The sequence below is a fragment of the Dicentrarchus labrax genome, unplaced genomic scaffold (genome assembly GCF_905237075.1).
Source record: "Dicentrarchus labrax unplaced genomic scaffold, dlabrax2021, whole genome shotgun sequence".
In the NCBI taxonomy this organism is placed as follows: Eukaryota; Metazoa; Chordata; class Actinopteri; family Moronidae; genus Dicentrarchus; species Dicentrarchus labrax.
The window spans coordinates 18,218,927-18,244,054 of record NW_026136707.1 but is presented as its reverse complement, the minus strand read 5'-3'; the positions used below and the strand labels follow the sequence as shown (position 1 = coordinate 18,244,054).

General features: G+C 40.6%; 3 protein-coding genes across 13 annotated transcripts in view; all 3 read right to left on the bottom strand.

Moving 5' to 3' along the window:
* grb10b (growth factor receptor-bound protein 10b) overlaps positions 1 to 1,070 on the bottom strand; it is a 65,320-nt gene extending 64,250 nt beyond the window's left edge. For 2 of the 3 annotated variants that reach the window (XM_051406847.1, XM_051406845.1), the window contains exon 1: positions 803 to 1,070. The gene's annotated coding sequence lies outside the window, so the exon portion shown is untranslated. The remainder of the gene's footprint in view (positions 1 to 802) is intronic. The other variant, XM_051406844.1, reaches the window with a different exon arrangement.
* entpd3 (ectonucleoside triphosphate diphosphohydrolase 3) overlaps positions 1 to 22,180 on the bottom strand; it is a 125,005-nt gene extending 102,825 nt beyond the window's left edge. The window contains exon 1 of the mRNA XM_051406849.1: positions 22,162 to 22,180. The gene's annotated coding sequence lies outside the window, so the exon portion shown is untranslated. The remainder of the gene's footprint in view (positions 1 to 22,161) is intronic.
* The window catches only part of cobl (cordon-bleu WH2 repeat protein), a 57,682-nt gene continuing 37,830 nt past the window's right edge, over positions 5,277 to 25,128 (bottom strand). For 7 of the 9 annotated variants that reach the window (XM_051406832.1, XM_051406838.1, XM_051406837.1 and 4 more), the window contains 10 exons: positions 23,120 to 23,720; positions 18,847 to 19,005; positions 13,969 to 14,290; positions 12,550 to 12,668; positions 11,995 to 12,186; positions 10,233 to 11,812; positions 9,910 to 10,137; positions 9,709 to 9,825; positions 8,175 to 8,477; positions 5,277 to 7,212 (listed from right to left, as the gene is read on the bottom strand). In XM_051406832.1, the coding sequence (XP_051262792.1) occupies positions 7,129 to 7,212; positions 8,175 to 8,477; positions 9,709 to 9,825; positions 9,910 to 10,137; positions 10,233 to 11,812; positions 11,995 to 12,186; positions 12,550 to 12,668; positions 13,969 to 14,290; positions 18,847 to 19,005; positions 23,120 to 23,720 (3,705 nt within the window). In that variant the 3' untranslated portion in view covers positions 5,277 to 7,128. The remainder of the gene's footprint in view (positions 7,213 to 8,174; positions 8,478 to 9,708; positions 9,826 to 9,909; positions 10,138 to 10,232; positions 11,813 to 11,994; positions 12,187 to 12,549; positions 12,669 to 13,968; positions 14,291 to 18,846; positions 19,006 to 23,119; positions 23,721 to 25,128) is intronic. The other 2 variants (XM_051406839.1, XM_051406840.1) reach the window with 1 other exon arrangement.

Sequence of the window (25,128 nt, the reverse complement as noted above, 5' to 3'; positions counted from 1 at the left end):
AGTTTGCTCCCTGATTTAATTGCTGTTGATCTGTGCTGGCTCTAAAACTGACACAACTCAACAATTCCTCACTATACTGAGGACCCCCTGGAACCCACCCAAGGACCCCCTAGGTTACATGAGTATCCCTGGGAAAACGCCTCTTTCACCCCTCCCCACCCCCAAAGCAAATGCTGCCAAAGGGATAAGGCGATAAGGCGAGACTGGCGAAACTCTCACAGAACTGAGTTGAGGGGGGGTCAACGCTGGGAGCTGGAGTCCTACTGGATAGAAAGTAGGCTATGGGCCACTGTAGACTACTGTTACGCAATTGTAAACAAGACAGGCTGTTGGGATCAACATACTGTCCCCCCCCCAGAGAGACTGGGGTGGCAGAAACTGCTGGGAAAGGTGCAGAAAGGAGCACGAGACCCAGGCAGCTTGTCTGCACGCGTACTAACCCCCGGAACAGTCTCGCGGAAGCTTTCACCGAGTAGAAAAATACATAAAGTCAACATATAGCTGAATGCAACAGCCGGACCCGATGAATTAACTTGTTTTCAGAGTTCAGAGACTGGCCGCTACGTGGTGAGAGAGGAAGGCACGGACCCAGGTCCCGCTAGGCGGGTGCGCGCACTGCGCACATGTGTTCTGTCCCGCGAAACAGTGCGTGTCATCAAAACAGCACATTAAACTTAACTTTTACACGCGCTCACTTCCCCACTCTCCAAGGACTTTTTTGTCTCCCCCCGCCCCCGCACCCGTCCACCCCCAACAGGCAGTGTGTGAACCGCGTCTTCATCACCAAACAACATGCACTCACCTTACAGCCAGGGCAGTGTGAGGAAGGCTGCGACCGTCAGGGACACACACGGGCAGTGGAGGCAGTGTGGAGATGAAGGGACGCTCGGCAGCGGTGGATCAGACCGCGGTGGTCAACATTCTCGGAGTGGTCCGACAAGGAGCGAGGAGAAGAGGCGGAGGAAGAGGCGAAAACAGTGGCTGCAAAGACTGCAGGCAGCTCATCTCATGCGGCCGGGGAGGACACACACATACATACACACACATACACACACATACACACACACACACACACAGACATAGACGCACACAAACACACACGCACGTAAACAACTCCTCCCCTTTAGACTAGACCACGCCCACCAGCGAGGGGTGATTAATGCGGCGTTCACGTCTTATGGGAATAAGGGCGTGTTCAGAGGATTCCGTTTTTTTCTTTTTTTCTATAATTTTTTTGAAGAGCTGTCTCACTGGTATTTTGGGTTCAGTGTGTGCTGTTATAAAACACACATGGGATCATTCTGTACCTTTTGAGTGAAAGCGGGTGAAAGAACAGGTTATATGCCATATATAAGTTGTTTTGATAAAATAAATAAAAACTATTTTTAGAGAAACACAAAGGCCTTTCTCTGACCTTTCTCTTAACATTGTTTCATTACCTCATCTATGTTGAAAACAAACTTTAAAGTTAAACCATCCTCCATCAATCCCGCAGATATTAAATGAACACATTTATAAATATAGTGACACTAATAATATTAACGTCCATTAGTCTTCCCTCTCAAACAGCAAGAGATGAACACCCTCTGAAAAGTGCTTAAATACCTTAAGCAGCACACACTAGTGGTGTAGTGGTGCCAGGAAAAGTGGGTATACTAATTTATGCACCTACATTTTTTTAAGCAGCCCGTCCAGTAAAGGATAAAGGTTGTGTGTATAAACAGGGACATGCAACACTACTCTTGCATATTCAGCACATCCAAAAACGGGCCAGTAGTATTTGCACAATGTCACTTCACTATTGCTGCTTGACTTCAGGGTGTACGGATCATTATGAACACTATTGGATGATGCACATCAGAGGGGATTTAGAAGTGGGTATACCCAATGTCAACTGAGGTGGGTATACTCCATATAGCTGCATACTCCCTGGACTACACCACTGATTTACACCATTCATAGAAACGTTTAAATCACTCAAAGGTCCAGTGTGTAACCTTTAGGAAGATCTATTGGCAGGAATAGAATATAATATTTATATATGTATTTTTAATATTTTCATTTATCATTGTAGTAGGCCTTAAGTAATTTTAAGTAGGAATAGTTTTGCGTGTCCATGAGGGTCCGCCATTATGTAAATTTCATCATCAGAAGGTGTACGCGAAGGCTCTGTGCAGATGTCCACGTATCGCCAATTTGTAGAGTCACTACATATGACTACATTGTGTGAAACACGTCCGCAGACTCCAGAAAGTACTGTCAACAGAACTATTACACGGCCATGGTGTCTGCAGATCAGATGTCTGTGTATGCATCTGTTTAGGAGTAGTCATATAGTCAAACCTTTACATTCTCCAATTGTAATAATGGGTAGCCATTACACACTAAATAAAAAAATGTTTCATCAATTAAAATGTGCGTCATACATTACATCCTGACCTGGTGCCTTTTCCTCTATATTTTGCTGACCTTCAATATTGAAGGCCACTAGTCTTGAGTCTCCTTTACTAAGCTAGCTATGGATTCCAAATAAAAAAAAAGGTCTTGGAGGAAAATAGAGAATTTATTTGCGTGCGGACAGATTTGTTTGCTTTCACCACCAAAGCTGCTAGCTTACCGGTATGCTCGATCTGCGATCCTTGTCCTACACACTCGGAAAGCTGAGCTGCAACACCTCTAGATGACACTAATTCCTCCAGACTGGTCCTTTAAAATCAATACCCAAGTTTCCCATACTTTGCAGCTTTAAGGGACAGACTACTTAACTATGTTTTAAAGTAAAAAGGTAAACCCTTTCAACATTAATTTAATGTGTATTTGGAACACTATTTGGCATCCATCACTATACATTCATCAGTGGACAATTCTAATTCAGCTTTGTGGAAATTAAATATGTCCTTGTCTCTCTGTGAATCTATATCACAACTACAAACAGTTTTGTCTTTATTAAAGCTAAATAGGCTAATTAGACAACTTGTTTGCTTTCTGCCAAATGATTCTGCCTCTAAAGACATACATGGCACTGTTGAACAATGTACTGTTGAACAATGTTTTCATAAACAGGGCAAATTACTTTACCACCTGTAGCAAGGGGAAAGACTTCATGCATGTGTATGTCAGTGTTATAGATTATTACCTAAAAATACATTAAAAATACTTAAAGGTACACTATTATGATACAATATGATACTAAAGTTAAGGACAAAATTCCACTTTAATTAGAATCCCTGCTCTGACAAGCACAATCATAAATAAAAACACCGTTGGCAGTGAGGTATGAATATTGCACAAGTAGGGGTCAAATCTCATTGCACCAGTTACCTTCCTGGCACTGTTGTGTTTTTATCACTCTGAGCCTCGTAGGAGTATTGCATAAGACCTTGTGATGTTTATATGACTGAGAGCAACATCAAGAGGGGTACATTCAGCTCATGTGTTAATGCAATTTAGTAACTAGTTTTAAACATTTAGACATTAATAAAACATTTAGGAGGAAAGACATGCAAAGGCAATGAACTGAACCTCAGAGCACTGTCAGATAATACACCAGGGACAAACCAGCATTCAGTTCATTTTTTATACTGCCTGTGATATGTCAGACTGGGATATGATTAAGTGTTGGGAACACACCATGGGAGTCTGAAGAGCAAAAGGTCATCAGTCCTGAGCTGTGTGTGTGTGTGTGTGTGTGTGTGTGTGTGTGTGTCTGATTTAGGACAACAGGGAGCTCACACTGTGTCCTGTGTCCCCTCAATGTGTAAACACACACTCAAAGAGCAGACATTGTGAAACCATTGCATCACACACATGCTTACATACAAACACACATCAAGTCACTCATCATATTCAGGGTGCCATCATGCAAACAAAGCATTCCTCCTCTGGGACTGGCACTGATACATAAACTAAACACACATTATGTTGATTTCACCTCATCAGACATTCAGTAACGCACAAGCCTTTTGTTAAAATTGATTGATCAGATACATAGTAGACTACCCAACATCAGAAAACAAAGTCAATACAAACCCCTGCTGGTAGTCAGTGTCACTGTGTCCATCACTCATAAGTCAGCCAGTCAAGACTAACAAAGCTTTGTTATATAAGCTGGTGAATGGCTTTCAGAATCATGGATGCTTTGAGTGGAAGCTGCCATACAAGGAACTCAGCACTTTTATTGCTCATCTTTGAGTAAAAAAAGCCACATATAAACAACCTATACAAAGTGGCTGATGTAATCTAAATTACATGATCACATTTTTATCAGTCAACATAATGACATCTTCCCTACCTCAAGCCTCCATGTGAAACTGTTATAGCAACAAATACAAACTTACCAATAGGGTTGGTAAAGGCAGAAAGCCAAACCTAAATGAATTTATTTCTGTTAAATTATGTGGTGTGATCTTCTGGTAATCATTGATTCAGTGGTTGTTTGCATTGGCAGTATGGTTAAAATGGTTTGGAACCATAACGCAGTCTAAAGCTCAAACACACGTACATACTCACAACAGAAATATCACTCACACCCACCCATACACACCCATTTGTTGGGCAGATTAGAATGGCTGTAGGCTGAGACTGGATTTTGACCCACTAAAGAGCCTGTGGTGAAATTTACAGCTTTCTCTGGCTAGCAGAGCCAAGATTACTCTTATGCACTCTCTTGACTTAACATCACCCTGCACTAGTCAGTAAAATCCCTGAAAAATAAGACCTTAAAGTGCAGCAATTCATGTTTTATTTGGTAACACCCCTGCACTCAAAAGAAAATAATGAAAGAGAACCCGTATATGTGATGTGTGCGTCAATAGGAAGTGTCACTTTACCAACATTTTCCACTGAGATCTCCACTGTACATTTCTATGTGATTTTGCAACTAATATGGATGTTTGCATCATTTCGTTGCTTCTGGGGGAAGGTGGAGGGGCACAATGACTGATGTTTCAGGAATCAGGAATGCAGGTTAGGTTCAAGTTCTGTGAGAGTCATTTCGTGTGACCACATAGTGATGAGTCAGGGCCATGAGCTGCTGCCCGGAATAGTAGCTCATCTGTGGTGTGGCAGAGAGAGAGGGGTTACAATATATTTCACAAGAACAGCAGGATGGCCACAGCCTACAGTCAACCACAGTGCTGGGTCAGAATGACACTTTTTCAGGGCAAAGTTCATACTACCATTTGCTGAATCTAATTTTGTCTAACTTCTACTTGAAATGGAAAATGCATATTCTAACTAAATTAAGCTAAAATACAAGAATGTGATCTGCAAGTCAGTTTTCACTTGATTACAAAATTATTTATTGGATCAAAAATTAGGTAGACAAAAATAATTGTACAACCTTCCCAGAAAAATAACATTAAACTTAAAAAGCAATAGCTTATAAAATGTTCACACTCTGTGAAATAGCTCTCTATGGAAGAGTTAAACCAAATCTTTCATGATGATTGTGTTTCTCATAGTTTACAAAATATACAACTCTACAATGTGCTGTAGGCTATTGTGTGTAGATGAAACCATTTAGCATAAATCAAACAATCCCTTCTAGTTAGAGGAAAACAAAACAAAACAGAAAATCTCTTAAGGTCTTCACTCTCAGGATAAAACATACAACAGTGACAGTATTTTTGAGAGCTAAAACTAAGCATGAATTAAAATAAGTCTCTATAAATCTAGGATTTCAACTCCCTTTACTAGATTTATCTCACAATCCACAGCAGCGAGCATGTACACCTGAATGTGGATGCTCTAGGTTTTTCTTAATTCTAAAGACGATTCAGCGTGGATATCCCCTTTATCCATAACTTTACCATTTAATGGCACTAGTCCACTCTTCCTTTATCAACCATAACTTCTCCATACAGTACAATTCTCCTAAATCTGTATTACTTCTTCCTATGAGTGGTGGTTTGTATTAAGTAGTAGTATTGGTAGTGACTTGTTGATTAATTAACTAGTGACTGGTGACCACCACTGATAAACTTCAATAATGGTGCTTCAAAATTGTTTCAAATCTTTTGAGGAAAGGAAAGATTCCTCTTAATTTCTCTAAAATAGCAAGAATCAAAGGCATGGTCAGCCAGCTCCCTACTCTACAAGTAGGAAGTTTCTGCAGGGCACTGACCATGTATGCCACTGTCTTTAGATTTTTAACAGCAGCACAAGTGAAGGTTAGAAGCTAAAACAGGAGCACATTGAGCTAACAGGCACTAGTTGGTCACAATCATCTTACTCCTCCTCAGAGCCAAGAACTGTAGAAGTTGGCATTAAGGATCAGATCTGGATAAAATAATACACTCAAACATTTTCAATAGATTCATCCATTGTTTTCTTAAGTGTACTTTTGTTAAACAAATATTAAGTAGTTCAAATATGGAAAGATCATCAGATCCAACTTATTGCACCGCATATAGAATTCTTACAGCAAACATCATATACATAACACTGATAACAGTATAAGGCATCCATAACTTAACTGTGGTAAAAAAAAAAAAAAAGAAGATCAGAACAAAAAAAAAGATCTGAAAGTAGCATAAACTATTTAAATTTGATTTCATTGGCACACATTTTGTACAACTGTCCAGTTTAAACTACTGAATTCAAGTACAGATGGCGAAATAAGTTTAGGAACAGTGAAATGTTTTAAAGATGGACATAGAATGATTTTTTTCCCAACAAGCCATTGTTAGAAGCTAACTGGGATAATTGATGAGTAAAATCAACTGCAAACCTTTCACCTATGACACCTATTATCAAGTGTAACTGGTGTTTGGCTACTAAGAGAGCAACATTCCCCTTGCAAGAAGAAAAATCATTCCTCTTTTATTCAAAATTATTTCAGCATTAGTGCATTAGTTTAAGCATAAGGCCCCAGACTGGTAGACAGAGTTGTGAAGCCCCTTTTGAATAGTTTATCTAGCATGTAGAATTCGTTCTTTATTCTTATTTTATTGTTTGTAATTTGAGTCACACATCAGATAAAGTACCCCAGAACTTTCAAACATTTACTCAGAATGTGACTCAATCCAATTTTCCAAATGTCTGTTACAAAAGCACAATGGCAAAAAACAAAAAACGGAAAGAAAATGTTATAATTATTCCTCGTTGTGGTGATGTGGGCTCCCCCTCTTACTGCTGAGGGAGTGTTGAGGAGGTTGCTTGGATTGTTCCCAGTCGGCCGTTCACTTTGACTGTTTTTGTGGGCACAGCGACCTAGTTAAAAGAGACACAACATGTCATGTTTGTAGTTCTCCACTTTGATAGTTCATGACATGCTGGAAAAAAAAATATCACGTTCTGTGGTTTTGTGGAGTCTAACTGGATACAGAAAGAAAAACTGTGTAAACTGAAAAGATTGTAATAGTTTGCACCGAATTAGATCAGGTCAAAACTTCTATGATTCTTTTCCTTCTCCTTAAACTATTCATTCTTTGCTGTTGTTCCTGCCCGACTTTAATGTTGCAAAAATAATAATACAAAAATGTTTCTCAAAGCTATAATTTTACACAGCTGCTGACCTGAAATTGAACTTTATTTTCTTGAAAATATTCACACAGCAGTACAGTATGGCTGTCAGAAGAATCTGTGAATGTGTTACAATATGCAATTCATTTCCAGTTTCCCAGTTGCTGCGCCACAGGAGTGCTTTGTTCTGCCAACGATGTCTTCCAACGAGGCGAGACGTGAGAAACCAGACCAAAGATGTAAGTGGAAAGAGGACACTGGTTCAAATCATAATGCTTTTCCATTGCTGTCTGGCTTTCTTGCCTCTATCTGTTCTGTCTCTGCCTATTTTCATGTCTGGCTCTCTTTGATAAGAGTCTCTCTGGGTGAAATTATGGCATCTTGTGCACCAAGACTCATGAAAAAAACAAAAGAAAAAATCCAATTATTTACATATTCATCACTTGCTGTGCTAAAGCTAAATTTTAATTTGCCTATGCTATCCTTGTTTTATTTTTCATTTCTTCACCAGTTTATGTATTGTTCCCTGCCCTGCAGACAGAACAGATCAGACACATTGAGCTTTGGAAGCCAGTCGCCTCTGATGTAATCTGATCCATGTTTAAGTGTTACTCTCTACCCTCACTGCTGTTTGCATGAAGCAACTATAGAATTGAAATCCAACAGCAATGATGCAGAGTAGATGATGCTGTATTTTTCTGTATTCATACCTTTTTTAGCCTCTCAGCAGCAGATCCAGAGCGAATGGCCTCCAGCATAGCCTCCCTGGCCAAAGCGGGGTTCATAGGGGTGTTAGCACTTGAATGCGCCACAGTAATGCTAGGCTTACTCTGGGGCAAGACAAGAGGAGGAGGTGGAGGTGCTATCATGGGTGGTGGTGGTGGTGGTGGGGTAAAGACAGGAGGAGAGCAAGTCAAAGAGGGAGGACAAGGAGAGGAGGGAGAGCTTGCACTTCTCTCCTCCTCAGAAGTCTTCCTGAACTTCTCCAGCTCATCAGCAGCCTCAGATTTGGTCTGTAGGACACAAAGGAGTGAGACAATGGTAACTCAGGACACATAAACATAGGCAGGAGGCCAGCTACTCTCATATTAAGTGCATCTGAACTCACACTCATGGCCGAACACACAAATGTAAAACCTCAACCTCTGACACACATATACAAACTATTTTCTGCTCTAATCTTTCTGCATTATATGTTTAGCACATTTATATGATTTTATCTTACTATTTTTGTGATTCCATTGTACATAGTCATTTTGTTTTATTTAATTATCAACTTTTTTTTTGAGAGGCACAAAGCTGAGTCTTATTTAGTCATGCAGCATTCCTGAGATTCCAGTTCTGGTAAGGAACCTCCAGAATAGAACCACAGATGTTTCAGCAACAGCAGCGCGTTTTCTGCCCCTTTCATTCCACATGGGTCCTTACATGACAGCAAACCACAGCTCACAGTCCACACAGAGGGATGGAAATAGATACTCATGCTTGCATAACTTGGTCCATGCATGATTTTGTGAGTTGCTAACGAGCTCAGAGACAAAGAGTTTAGCACTCACATTTTCTTTTAAAACTAAATGTTTGTTCTGTTTTAGGTTGACTAAAACCACGCTAGTGAGCCTGTGAAGCTGTACTAAATGCTAATGACAATACCAGTGCTGATGTTTAGTATAATAATTACATTCACCATCTTTGTTTAGAGTGTTTGCATGCTAACATTTGCTATTTAACACTCATCTGAGGGTGATAGAAATGTCATTAGTTTATCAGGTATTAGGTCATATACTAAAGCATTGACAAAAAACATTATAATTTTCACCTGCTAATGCTAGAGAAAAAAGTCAGGGGATTGCCAAAGCCAGTAGGATTCATCCTCTGGGGACTTGAACCAAGTTTCATGAGAATCAATTTAATAGTTGCCAAGACATTTCTCACTAAACCAAAAATGTTAACCTCATTAAAGTCACAGAATCAACACAGGGATTAGGATTAGTCTTCTGGGGACCATGAATGTCTGTACAAAACAAGCAAGCTTTCCTAAAATAGTATTGTTGATTCCTAAATAGTATGGCATTAACATTTGTTTGAGCCATATAAAGAAGGTGAAAGTGGACAGTATACTCACCGTTTAAACAAACAATTAATCATGCTGTGACTTTTTAGGGCCGGGTTATATCTCCTCATCACCGCCTTGCTATTGACAGAGATGGACTGATAAATGCATGAACAGCTAAGAGAGTAGTTTACCTTCTTCAGCCTTCCAGAGTTGCTCTGAGCTCTAATGGCAGCCAGAAGAGCAGACCTCTCATTTTCCTCCTCATCGTAAGATGCTTTCTTCATGCTGCTGGAACCACCTGTGGTTATCTAATAATTAAATAGAAGAATATAAGAATATAGTGTATTTATATCATCCATCCATATACTGTACTATGGTCATCTTGGTCTCACCTTCTTGAGCCTGTCCTTGCCTCCACCTGTCTGGATTGCCTCCATCAGGCTGCTGTGCAGAGACGTGTCTTTCTCAACAGATTTACAGATCACTGGTCTGAACTTTTTAACTGGACCAAACACTGTCACCGGCCCCAGAGTCTCACCACTGTCTGGCACTGTGACAGAGGGTTGTGGTTTGCCATTAGGTGTTAGATGGGTGGCTGCCTTGGTCATGTCCCTTGTGTTCTGAAGACAAAATGTTGGGTATTAAGTATACTGTAATTTACAGTAATTTTGCTGTAAAAAATCTTTGAAATATTTATACTACACGTTTCACTCACATTTGTCTGGCCTTGGTATATAGTCTTGGAGGCTGTGGGTGGTTTGGCAGATGAGTATAGAGAACTGCTTTGTGCAGGACTGGGACTTCTGTGCTGAATATGTTTAATATTATCTCTGTCATTATTGACGGTCATATTTATTTGGGTGGGGTTATTCGTGGTTGTTTCTGTTTCCAGTGTATTAGAGCTTCCTTTGATGGATCCAATACAACTTCCAAATCCTCCCCTGTCCGGTCTCACTTCTCCAAAATCCCTCTGGCTCTCTGACACATACTCTGGGTAGCTCATAGACCTCTTAGGTCCAGGAGAGTTGGATTTAAAAGCAGATTCATTCTCCTTATTATCTGACAAAGATGACTGGGAAGATTGGTGTGGATTCACATGTATGGACCGACCTGATCTCTGGAAACCAGTCTGTGTTTTAAAAGAAGCAGAGGAGTCAGGTATGTTAGGGATGGAGTTGGGTTGAGCTGAAGTCCTTGGAGTGTATTTATTGATGGCAGACGCCACGTATTGGCTTGAGGTTCGTCTAGATGGTTTGAGGAAGGACAGGTCCTTTCTCAGGTCTGGAAGAATATGAGGGGGAAGGGCAGGTTTATTACTTGGCTGCTGAACGTTTTTGGACACTGAAATCTTGCTCTCCACCTCTTCCTGCTCCTGTTTAGCAACTTCGTTCACTGGTTCTTCTTTGACCAGCTCTTTAGGCTGCGCTCTCTCTGCAGGTTTATTAAGTGACCTTTGCATTTTTTTTAGGTCCTCAGTGTTATTGGTCTTCAATGTAGTTTCTGAGATCGCAGTGTGAGTACTTTTCAGGCTATCTGTGCTCTCCTTAGCCTTATCAATGAGACCTTTGTTGTGGGGCACAGGACTTTCTTGTCTCTCATTTGAGTTCCAAAAAGCTTTGGCTTTTCCAAGAAGTGGAGACCCCTCACTGTAATTACTACCTGACTCTGATGAACCACCAACTTTGTTCCGGGAAATACCCACTTTCACCATGTTTCCTTGATCGTCAATCTTAATGGCACTAACAGTTGATGTGACAGCCGTAGCAGCATTTAAGACAGAGGGTTTGGGAGGGACCACAGTGAAGGTTTTCAACCCGAAGCGTGATGTGACATTGTGAGTGATTTTACCATGTGGAGTATTGGAGATGGAGGTACTTTGGTGAGCTCTGTGCATCTCATCATCTCTTTCTGTAGACACTGTTCTCTGACTGGTTGGTGGAAGAACAGGTTTATTCTCTCGAAAAGATTGAGTATTACTTTTCATAGGATCGGGTTTGATCTCAATGCTCTTGCTGTGTTTCTGCATGTCAACATTAGATTTCACTGCTGGTGTTCTTTGTTTATCCTCTTTCACACTGTTGGTATCAGAGATCCTCTTCTCTTCAAATTTTGTTTCTAGTATCTTTCCTTCCTTTATATCACATTTAGACTTGGTCTCCAGTGACTTCCTCTGTTGCTCAGATTGAGACGGCTGCTTAGTATTTGCACTGCTGCTTTTATTACTGTCAGCAGCTGTACAAGCATTGTTGTTTTTATTCTGTGGCTCTACACTGGACGGGTGACAACGGCCTGGACCTGTGATAACATAGGGTAAGAGAAAGTCAATTTATAATAATAAATAGAACATACAACTTTTGAACTGCATTAATATTTTTACAACTGGGCCTGAATAAATTTCAACAGTGATTATGTCATAGTCATATCATTATGTCAGCTTCTGTGTAATTTATTGGATGTAGGTATACTTTTCTCCATACCTTTGCTGCGAGCGGACTCATTCCTGGTTAGTGACTTTGCCTCATTTTCTACAATGTTATGTTCATAGTCCTCCAGTACTTCATCTATGGCTGTGACTGGCACATCCATGTCCACTACAGACACCGGCACCTCATTACTGTCTGTGGACATAGTATAGTGAGTCTCCTTTGCTGACACTATATCGATGTGGCCTGGGAAAGGGTCAAATTGGAAAAGATCAAGGGGTTAATACATAAAACTTTGGTCACATTTATTTATTTTTCACTTGTGGTCAATGTGGAGTACAGTAATGTGAAAAAATGTAAACATATTTTACAATAAACTGCAGATTTATAGGAATACTTTAGGTATTAATGCACACAACCTGATAACATGTAGTGTTGCAATGGTGTTATGATGCTCGACAGGTTGAAGTCTTTACTGAACTACAGTATATATCAGTTTATAAATCAGTTCCTGTGTTGGAGGCATGTACACCTAGATTGCCAGGGTGCCTCAGTAAAAAAATATAAATCCAGTTTAAGATTATGGGTGGAGTGTGGAACATCCCTTACCTGCAAGGTCTGCTTCCAAATCTGCCAAAGTCTGATGGAGCTGGGCTGTGAGCTCTGGGTCATCTTCATAACTGTCTTTTAACCTGCCTGACTTTGCCTGTGGGTTGATGTCATTGTGCCTGAAATAAAAAAATTATCAAAGAGACATTTGCACAAATACACATGTAAAAACACACACACAGAGTGTCATAACATTTGTAATGCAAAATGGAGATTGGTGCAGCACTACTACAGCACTACTTAAGACTCTGTAAATTTATGGACATAACACCAAACAGCTGTTATGAACGGCTTATTTGATGTTGTTGTTACACCCTTCCCGTTACTATCAGCCACAGAAACCAAAAGGCTAAATGAAGTTCAGTAGTAGAATAAAGATAATAAAAATGTGTTAGTTTTGAATATTTTGTGCTTGTTCAAAGTTGAATTTTGTTTTTACTGGAGCCTGCTGGCTTTAAAACATGTAGCTGTAAAGATATTATTACCGCAGTTTAAACTTCCTTCACTCTCTTCTAGGGTTCAACAGAGCATTCTCATGGGTTACTGGTGAATTAGCCATAACAAATTGCAACAAGAAGGCCAAACCAAATAGAATTTGTCTTCTAAGAGACTTGGACTGGTCCTCTTTTCCTCAACAATTCTGAGAAAACTGTGTTATAGTGCTTTCTTGGAAAACTGAGGAGCCAGTAACATCAGGCCAGACCCTGGATTCATAAAGTTCTCTGATTAAGAGCATCAATCCCAGATCCTTGGTCTGGGCACATTACCATACACATTTCACAACAACTTAAAAGGCGAAAAGTGATCTGGGGCATCACTCATATTCCACAAAGGCCTTTGAATAAGGGCCTAGAACCATAACTATGAAAGCCCAGCACCAAAGGTTGAGGGTGCCAGCTTTGGCTACAGCTCAAATATAACACATGGTGGGAACTGCTCTTGGTTATTACTGTTGGAACTGTTAAAAACTGTGGAGAGACTTCTATAGTTGTCTGAAACAGTGATGGTTCACCATTCAGGTGAAAATATAGGTGTGATACTAAACTTGATTGCTAAATGCAATAATCTTACTTATAACTTTCATGCAGGTGTTAGGCAGGGTGAAACTGATGGCAAGGTGAATGGCACAGACATTATCTTGCCTGCCAGGAAAGCAGATAAAAGAATAAAATGTGATTGCAATGGATTTGAGGTAGAAGATGGTAGGAGTTGGCAAAAAGCAAATACTGGGGAGCATATGGCGAGATAGCTGAATGAGTAAGGTAGACACTGGGAAGCATTTATATTCTCTTGAGGCCAAAGCATATGTCTGTCCCAAATTAATAAATTGCTGTAAAGTCTTGTCAACTTTATTCTACTTCTTCTGTCACTCATTTCCCCCCCTACCCCCTAAAAGGGTTTCCATGACTCCCTCTCTACCTGTGACTTGATCCCCAGGTGGCACATCCCTCATCGCTGTCACTGGAATTTTCCCGCATTGGCCCCAGCAGTCTTTCTCTTCCCACTCCACTACTACCATCCAGAGACAAGCTCCCCTCTGGGGATGTGGGTTGGGTGTCAGATGGAGAGCTGACCATCCCTGAGTCCTCGCCCTCTGCCATGCCCTCAGAGGCAGCGTAACCTTGGTCGTGCAGGCTACTGCCACCGCTGCTGCTACCCAGGGACATGGTCTCCTCCTCGGGTGTTTCAGTTTCTGGTTTCTGGCCACTAGCTGCGGAGCTCCGCATGGAGTGGAGCCAAGCTGGGAGAGGATAGAATAAGATCTTAGCGTCAATATTGACTGTTATTACTGTCCTGTCCTGTTAGCATCTGTTAGCAGCAACTTCAACATCCAAATCAAAGGGTTTCCAATATAGATAGACCAATTAATCAGTCGGCTGATTATTTGGGCCAATTATCTGGCGTTTTGAAATAACCGGCGTTGGCTGATGCCAGTGCTCTCAAAGCCGATAAACAAAAATTGTCTGCAGACAGATCTGTGGGCAGCCTTGTGAATGTGTTAGGTAGTTAGTGCTACCTCTTGTGAGTTTTGAGAAGATGGTGAAAAAGTTAGTTTGGAGCCCTGTACTATAACTCTCAATGCATCCGGCTGTAAACATTTGCCTAAATGTCCTCAGTCACCATTGTCTTTTCTAAAGGTAAACATGTAAATGACAGCAAATCTAATCTAAAACCTTTATTGGCTAGCATTAAATGTATATTATGTTATAATGTATAGAATATAGTAGTTCAGTGACACTGGTTCTGATATACTGTACCCCACTCACTCACTTAAATACCAGGCACATTTTGAAATCTACAACAAGTATTTTTCTATTTCATTAATTAATAAAAATTCAATGTACATTACTTTCCTTGGTTTTGACATTGGCACTATATACTGGCCATCGGCCACTCTGCTCTCTAAATATCTGCATTGTCATCAGCCATTGAAAAAACGGTCCACCACTAGTTTCCAACGGCCTAAGGTTGTGTGTGGTGAAACTAAAGGACTGAGAATGGGCCTTTAATGGGGTAGAAAATTATGTTTGGCAAAATCAGGCACCATAGAGGCCTCAGGCTTTTTACTCATGCCATGTATTAACTTTAAAAAAACTAATTTATTTTTCTCAACTCCACAAACCTAAAAAATACTTTTGATACCTGGGAGAACACTGAGAAAAACAACACAACAAATCATGAGGACATTTGTTTGAAAAGCAGCACAGGATGCAGAGAGAGCATGAAGAGCCAGGGATGGAAAAAAAAACAGTGGAAGTATTTACGTTAGTTTCAACATTCAGTCTGACACCAAACACACACCCACACACACACACACACACACACACACACACACACACACACACACACACACACACACACACACACACACACAAACCAAAAAACACAAGCCAAATATACAAAACGCAACCCCGGACCACAACCACTTGTGGCTTGATAAAACAGCTTTAATGATGTGTGGGTGGATTTTCTGTAAACAAACCCTTTTAATTAGATTTTTACAGTACTGTTTTAGGTTCCAGTGAAAGATAGTATTGCTTCATACCCTCTCATCTCTTTAGTACAGTCATGCTCTGGTCAGTTCTGTGGTTTTTGGAGAACGTATTTAGTCTGTCACCGATCTCACTGAACTCTAGGCCAAGAGAATAAAAATCAATGTACCATTTGTTAGGTTTTCAGCAGCCCAGCCAGCATGCACAGCACTGAGAACTCAACAGGGGATTCTTTAAAATGAGTTTAACAGTGACTGTAATACCAGGTGTCTGTGGCTGTGTGCATGCATTTGGGCATTCATTGTGCTCCATATGTCTTTGTACGTGTTTATCGATGTGTAGGAGTGCAATAGGCCTGTCAGTTTTGGGCCGGGTCCTAATGGTGTGGAGAGAACAGTCAGTTCCAGGAGATGTGGTGATGACTCACAGGGCTGTCCTCCCAGCTCCTTCCCAGCAACAGCTTAGTCATGCCAGCTACAGCCACAATCAGCACACACACACACACACACACACACACACACACACACACACACACACACACACACACACACACACACACACACACACACACAGGCAAGTGCATGCATACACACACTGTCTTATGCTCTCATGTGCTTACACGCACACATATATTCTTCAAATCCAAACAGTAACAAGTAAACAAGAAACTCTCGACACATAGCTGTCGAACATCCAACTCAATATGACCATAGGCACATGCTTCAGTTAAAGCCTAATAAAAAGTGTCCCAAGCAAGTCAATACTGTGTCATGTTACTTGTTAAAATCTAACCATTGCAACCCATGCACAATTCCAAACCAGAGTCCTTGAATCTTGATCCAGTCTTCAACTGTTTAATTGAAAAAGGTTTTTCAAACATATAACCTGTTTTCACAATACAGATCGCCTTAAAAGATAAGTGTTCTGTTCATCTAATCTGTTTATCTGTTCATTATCACAATTCTAGAGGCTCAGTAAGTACACACTACATTACTAGACTACACATTCACTCCAAAACTCCTTAAAACTTGCAGTATAAATTATATTTTACATAAAATTTGAATAATTGTAAAATAAAACTTTAAACAGATTTGCCTTACACATTGCTGTAACCATGATCATCTAAAAAATGATTACATTCTGTGACAACACAATAGTTGCGTTTATATAATATAGAAAGAATCATACGATAACAAGGGCTTCATTTCCATGACATAGTCACCGCCCAAAAAGGGCATTCTGGATTATTTTGCATATATGTGTAATAACATAGAGCTAATTATTGTAAATTGTAAAATTGTTGTGTTCTATGACACAGTCTTTACTTAAAGTTCCAGTGTGTAACATTCAGGAGGGTCTATTGGAAGAAATGGAATCCAATATTTACAGGTATGTTTTCATTAGTGTAATCACGTGAAAATTGTTGTGTTTTCGTAACCGCCATGGTGAACTACCATATTTCTACAGTAGCCCAACGGACAAACCAAACACTGGCTGTAGATAGGGCCTTTTGTGTTTTCCATTTAACTGTTTGTTTGAGTTTTGCAACCTACATAGTTTGTCCTTTGCTCTGGAAAGGGAAGGGTGAAGAGAAGGAGTTGTAATCTGCAAATACACCACTAGATATCACTAAATTCTACACACTGGTCCTTTAAGTGTCTTACAGTTTTTCAGTTTTTCAAAGATCCAAATGATGTACTTATGCTCTGGATCCTAAATGATTAATCCCTTTTTCACATAGGGTGTCATGACAAATGGGTAATTTTGAATCCCTACCCATCACTTAAAAACAAGCTGTGAAGCACTGATGCAACTATAAACCACCAGTGTGGAGTGTTGTTCTCTTTTCTAAGTAGACTGTTATGAGCTTGCGAAGAGGTCTTTTATTTCATACACTTCTCTTCAAAATACACAAGGCACCACTGCCTAAAAGCAACATGTCATTGATAGATCACCCCTTCCATAATATTGCCAAAGGCAGCATGCATTCAGCTCTCACATTTCTAAACCAAGCCACAACACCAGACACAGGGAGAGAAACATACGCTGTCCAACTATTGATCTGCAGATATCGCATCACCAAAATATTGGCTGACAGATATCACATGGCCTTGCCTCATAGCCTCATTTCAGTATGTCAGTCATCAATCACACTGTAACTTATACGTCCAGGGGTTAGCTCATCTGTCATTGTATAGTCCTCTAACAACATTCTGTGTGTCCACTTTTAACCCAGCTCTGATGTCATGCATAATCAATAACCAGCAGATCAAGCTGAAATGTAAAACCACCAACACTATATACATACATTTGTCAAAAAGAAAAAATAATAATCAGCAATAACAGCATTGCTTTAGGAGTGCAAGAGCACAACTTGCTTTCATTTGCAGGATTTTGTGTCCATCAACAAAATCAAATACAAACCATCAATAGGAGAGATGCAATTAGGCTGCTGCAAAGTGACACCAAGGGAAAGCAAATTACAGATATAAGACGATGAAAATTATGAGAGCAATGAGACTTTGACAACAAATGCAATAGTACAGAAGAAACAGTAACAACATTCTTAAAAGGATAAGAGTAGTGAGCACCAGAAGGAGGTCCAGCAGAAAAAAGAACAGCCAAAACGAAGAAAAGGTAACTGATGAGAAAGGATTGTCGGATGGAGGAAGGGTCAAGCCAAAGAAAGACTTCAGGGGTGTTTGGAGCGCAGACGCACAGGCCCACAGCAGTACACTACAAAGTAGGGAGTGGGGGTGGGGAATAAAGAAAAAGACATATGAGATTTGAGATGGAAAGATCATAGACATTGCGCTGGGCAGAGATTGAAACAGCATCCAGAGAAAAACCTAAGGTAGGACAAAATACAGTAAAATGGAAAACAATAGTGTTTTGGCCACCTAGCCTGGTGTCTCCTCTTATACATCGAATATAATCCAATGTACTGTATAAATGCAACAGCAAAGGCACTCCAATTGATTGGTGTTGACCCCAGCCCTGACCTTTTGGACCCAGAAGAAATAACATTACTACAGGTTGACATTTATAGATATGAAGCACCTTGACCTCACATAGATCCAGTATCACTTAACACCTCAGCTGCTGGGTCGCTGATAGACAGAGTGAGATGGAAAGCATTTAAGGATAGAGTGTAACATTTACATGCACACACATGCGCACAAAAAGATTTGACTCTGATTCGGACAAATGAAATAAAAGTTAGAAACCAAGGGGAGCACCTTCTAGGAGTGAAAACATAGACCAAGAGTGAAGGAAAGGGAGATTCAGTCCATCTGGAACCTACACTGGGGCGCTGCTTCCTCTGCTTCCATGAGACTCTGTGGGGAGTTGCTTTCTTTGGGCTCAATGGGAGGGGAGGACGGGGTAGGGGGTAAGACAAACTGTGGTGACTCCCGGGATGGGCAACGCCGAGGTTTGGGTGGTGCTGGTCGATCATTGGTTCCTGCAGGAGAAACAGCATGCAGGCAGGGCAGGCACCGATGGTCATGTTTGTAAAAAAAAAAAAAAAAAAAAAAAAAAGGGGGAATGTGACACAAACATTGTACATGCAAACTTCTTATCAAGATCTTTTTATTTATTCTGGCAACATTTTGCCTTCTGTGTTATTGTGCTACACTCCTTAGAGACTGCTTGTTATTCAAACAGTAGCTTCTTTATCCTTGGATTATCTGGTAATGAAGTTTGAGTTTCTGTGGGCAGAACTCCTTCCTTTGTCTGCTGAGCCATGGAAGTTATCACTGTTACAGCACTGTAAGCTATTGTTTACAATACATTCATTTGTGCAGGTTTTCACCATTGCTTCTGTGGGATTGCTCCTGTCAGTTTACTTGACTATGTAGTGGAGCGCCAAACCTCTACAACAAAGGTCCTTACAGTATCAGCTGAAGATTCAGGAAACAGGAAAAGTAAAAACCTGAATAACAAGTGTGTGACAAGAGTGGAACTGTTGTTTTCTTTACTGGGTGTTGCATCACTGAGGGTTTTAATATCTCTGTCTTCTTCTAACTTGTATTCAATCACTAATAAAAACATATTGCATGCTATACATACAGTTTACCAGATGAAACTGGATGCCTAGGTTTGCAGAAAAGGTACTTGCTTTCATGAACTACTTTGCTATTACTTTGCTAATTTAATGGTCTGCCACAAGTTTTTATTTTGACCATCCATAGTTGGTGATTGTTGGAATAGTGAAAAGTCTAACAAAGAGTTTTATTTCATTTCTGTCAGATTTTAATGAAATATGTTTTTACGATGAGTTAAAAAGGCAATAAAACTAGTCTTAGTTGAATAAAAGAGAGAAACTTGAATTCAGAATCTCACCGCTAAATGCAACTATATCCTACACACTGGTCTTTTTAAGAGTAAATCCCAGATTTTGTTTCAGTATCCAATAGCATATTTTATCCCTATTGCATGCAAAAATGGGTACCAATTGATTGAATGTGGCTGCTAATGCAAGAAGAGACCGTAAGCAAGGAAGTAAGAAGTAGTTGAATACGGATGTGTAACATATGCAGACTATGATACACATAGCACAGGAGAGTGATGTTAACAGAAGTGTGGACTGACAAATAGGACAAAGTCAATCCGGATAACATATTGGATTGTAAGGGGAAAGGCACTATTGCTATAAAACAGCACTGCTGAAAAATAGCTATCTAAATGTCTTTAAAAGACTAGTGATGCATCAGTGTGCTGTGTCTTAGTCAGCAGGTGCTGTCGATCTGCTACTTTATCTGTTTACTCTGTTGCCAACAATAGGAAGGAACTGAGACAGCATGCAGGGCTCAGATGATAAACAACACCATCATAACCTTAACAGCCATTGAAGCACACACACACACACACACACACACACACACACACACACACACACACACACACACACACACACACACACACACACACACACACACACACACACAAACACACACAAACACACACATACACAGGTTGTAAAACACTTACACATATTCTATTTTCCTATCCACAAAACCCTACAAATTACCCTGATGCTAATCCTTGATTTGATCATATTATTGTATCCGTGTTTCTCTAAATAAGCAAACACAGACACACACTGCCCTGATGCCTTATGCACTCCCTGAATAATAGTGTGAGTAATGTGGACGCAGTCTCAAAAATAGTAGTGCTATATCACTTTGTCAATAAAAACCAGTGGAGATTGTGTTGACTAGATCTGAAAAGGAACCACTATTTACATTTTCACTGGCCTCTCTGCTTTAAGCTAAAGCTGTAAAAAAACAGAAATCCAAAGAAAATCCTTTTTGTCCTCTATTGTCAACTAAAGCTGAAGCTTTGAATTTAAATTGACATAAATGTTGACATTTTGTTTACCCTCATGCCTACCATAGAGCGTGCACACACACACACACACACACACACACACACACACACACACACACACACACACACACACACACACACACACACACACACACACTAACACACCCACGCCTGCACAAGCATACACACAGAGATGTTAAGCTTCAACAGTACAATTGCATTTTATGATCTAAGGTAAATACTACCTTATATCAGACACTAGAAGAAGCAATGGTATAAAACCAATATTTGTATGGTTTGCAGCTCCACCTTTGTTTAATTAGATATCTTTATCACAAAGCTTCCCGAAGCAAATGACATACAGTTTAAAGTTTGACATATACATCAATCTTGCTTAAATGAAAGACTGAATCAAACCTATAAAATGAAAGACTAACTGAAACTTATACTGTACCTTTACTGTGTACATTTCTGTCTCTGCCTATACAAGTAGGTGGGCACCACCCTGTACTGTACATGCAGGGTGTACTTGTCTAGCCCTAACGTGTATACCAGCTATTAATTCACTGCCAAATATGTATTGTTGATGTATAACGGAGTGCAGTTGCAAGGCTGCACTGAACAATCTTCTTTATATTTGCTGCATGTTTGTGAAAAGCTGAAAAGTTGATGTTGATGTTGTGTGTACAAAAAGGACTGTTGGAGAGAGTGTGGCTTTTGGAATAAAAACATTTTACAACAAATACACTTTTTAAAGGGAAAGAAGACTGAAAATGGGGAGAGTCAAAGCAAAATAGAAGGTGATGCACTGTCAGCAGTGTCAGGAAAGAGAAAAAAGAGAAGTAGCTAGGTCTATACATTTATTAATGATCCTGGTGCTCTCTGTTCTATCCTGACTAAGGCACTAACCTCCTCATACTTCATCCTTTCTCTTGCTTTCATCTGCCTGTCCATCATTCTCCTCTCTTTAAACCCCCCTAGCCCCCTTGTTTCTTCCTTGCTACCCTGTCATCCCGCTGCCAAAACCTTCCCATGCTCCTTTCCCTGAACTCCATTCCCCCTCACCTTTCTCATCCCTTTTTCTTAGGTCTACGACTCTCTCATCTCTGCCCCTGTCAGACAAGACAGGCCTTTGCTGCAATCTCACTTTGCTCCAGAGAAAGATCTAGGTTATATAAAGATCAATACAAGGCCAACTAAAGTTCAAGTAGATCCTGTTTCAATCTATGACAGATCTGTCTGTGTATCTACCAGCTTTGAAGGTTTGTGTGAGTGGCTGCATGCATATGAGAGAGAGAGAGCAAGGGAGGGAGCGACAGAGACAGACAGACAGACAGACAGACAGATAGAGAGACAGAGAGAGACAATGAGAGAGAGAGAGAGAGAGAGAGACAGAGAGACAGAAAGGAGAAAAAAGAGAGAAAGATATGACAACTGTGTTAGATTGATAAGTGAAGGCGAGAGACAGGGACTGTGTTGTTTTATGAGCCACGATGAAAACAAGCTCCACTGGTTCCTGTACCTTAACCATGACATGCGCGCACACACACACACACACACACACACACACACACACACACACACACACACACACTTTCACTAGGTAATGTGCGTCATCCTTGACAGTTGAAGTTTCAGATGTCAGCTCAGTCCTCCAGGGCAGACATTCAGTTATTTTATGACAGGTAAAAGTTAGTTCCTTTACATACAGAGCTATCAACTAGTTCATTTTCTTTGATGAATATGAATGTCTTGTGTACTGTGGTGTGAAAACTTAATATGCCAGTTTAGATCAGAATTGAATTCACAGACTGATGGAGCATATTAAAACTAAGAATGATATAGTGTCATATTGATAGACAGGTAGATCACATTATTGACTGTGGTGCTGTGTCTGCTTTATCATTACCCTTAATACCCTTAGCTGTCATTTTGGTATTATCCTGTACTTCTATGCAGTGCTGTCTCTGTCTTTAATTTGAGAAGAAGTAGTCTGATAACTGAGAGATGTTAGACAATTACTAAAATAAAATAGGTTGTGTCGTCACTATCAAGAAAGAAAGACTTGATAGTTATAGCATACTTTCAGAAAGCATGAATTAAGAAGTATTAAAGATTAATTTGAAACTTTTTTTTCCTAAACTGGTTGCATTTATAAACTGAAATCTTCAAATGTAGATTCTTATTTCTAACATCTGTGTCAGGTGCTGTTTTTTTCACTGTCATGCCATTTTATAGATATTTACCCATTGCGCTATGTCTGTTGTTCTCAACTTCATCCAGTTTCAGGTTTAGGGCCGACTCAGTATCCGACTTGGAGCCGCTGGCTGAGGTTTCCTCTTGATCTAATTTGGCAGCCATGCTGCTGGACTTCTCCGATTCCTTCATCCTACTGCTGGAGCTTTTCTTCATGGGTTGGACCCGCACAGACCTGCTTCCTGTGCTGCTGGTGAGACTGCTGCATTGGGAACCGGTCTGGTCTAGGTCAGCGTCTGAGTCGTTGAGGCTTTGGCTGAGTTCAGAGCTGGAATCCTGGACAGCCAGGCTGTCCGAGGTGCTGCTACTTGGGGTCGGGGAGCTGGGGGTTGGGGTGGCGGCGGACCCAGGTGGTGGTTGTGCAGCTGGGACTGGTTTTACTTTTTGCAATACCACTGTGGTAGCAGAGACGGTGGTTGACTGTGACACCTTGGTACGAAAGGCCGGGGTAGGTGTTTCAGTAGCGTGGCTATCAGGGGTGGGATTGGCAGAGGATGAAGTGTCGTCAAGGCTTGTAGTGATGGAAGCTGGAGTGGGAGGAGGGGCTGGAGCCTTTCTTTTCCTCTGCTGGCTTTCTGAGCCAAGGCCCATCTGATTGAAAATAAGATAAAGAAAGGGAGACAGACAGTAGAAAGTTAATTTATGTGAGCACCTTGTGCATATGTGAGTGTGTGGTCTAACCATAAATCAGCCTGTCTACCAGGACTGAGTTTACTACTGAGTAATTAAATCAAGTGGAGTTCTGGCAGGCGTCTGAGTCCTCAAATCCATCAGAGTGCCAACATTCCTTTTAAATTATCCTACAAGATATATAACATCTGGCAGTGGTACAATTAATTTGATGCAGTGGTATTGTGATAGTACATATTGATACTGTATTTGTATTTAATGTGGTGGTTCTTCTTATTATTGAACGGGACATCAAATGTAATTCTGCCTTGCTGAATTACTCGTAATACTAAATCACTGATCCCTTCAGGCGTTGAAGTGACAGCACTGTGACAGCGAAATTATGAAATTTCTTCCGTGTGTGCAAACACAAAACAAAAACATGTCATGTTGTTCCTTCATCTCCAACACTCTGTCAATTCACTTTAAACATAATTCTTGGCAAGGTACAACTTGAATCACTTAGACAAGTGACATTCGGCTCAGTGGGAACAAGTGGTTCAATAGAAATCTGTCCATGAATGTTGCTTGCAGGACAGAAGGAGGATAGAAGAGGAAAGAGATAGAGAAATAAAAATGACAGGATAAAACTGAATCATTGAGAAACGAGCGAGTGGGAAATTCTGTTTTCTTCCAGAGGGAGATGAGACCATTCACACCCTCCTGTGCAAGTTGAGCTCACTCTCTGTGAAGTCAGTTTTCTAACAATTTAAAAGTGCTATGGGCAGGTTTCAACAGTGTAGATGTCCTTATTTCTAAAAAATCCCATTATTGCTGTGTTCAACTTTTCTTCACTCTACAACAGCGAACATGCCTGGAGCTGCATGTAGTGTTGCATCAGGACCAGAGAGCAATCAGGCCACCTTGCCTTTCTGCAGGCAAACTAGGTTCACACATGTGAACTCAATGAACTCGCTGCATGCATGGCATGCTATGGAAATCCAAATGGCCCCCCAACTGGTTGTCTTTCTCTTCCTTGGTCTCCGCTTCTCTCCCTCGCCAGCATTCATACATACATGAATACAGACATACCAGTGGATGTGGGCCAAAGTTGAAGCTGAAATGGATGACTGACTTAGATAGATGTGTGTGTGCGTGCGTGTGTGTGTGTGTGTGTGTGTGTGTGTGTGTGTGTGTGTGTGTGTGTGTGTGTGTGTGTGCGTGTGTGTGCGTGCATGAGTGTGCATGTGTGTGTGTTCCCTGCAGAGTGAAAGAGTGAAACATAACACCGCAGCCAAGCTCTGCTATGAAAGGTAGAGAGTTGTGACCACAACACACACATGCAGTGTGTCTGTGTGACTGTATGACCACATACACACTCTCGCATATG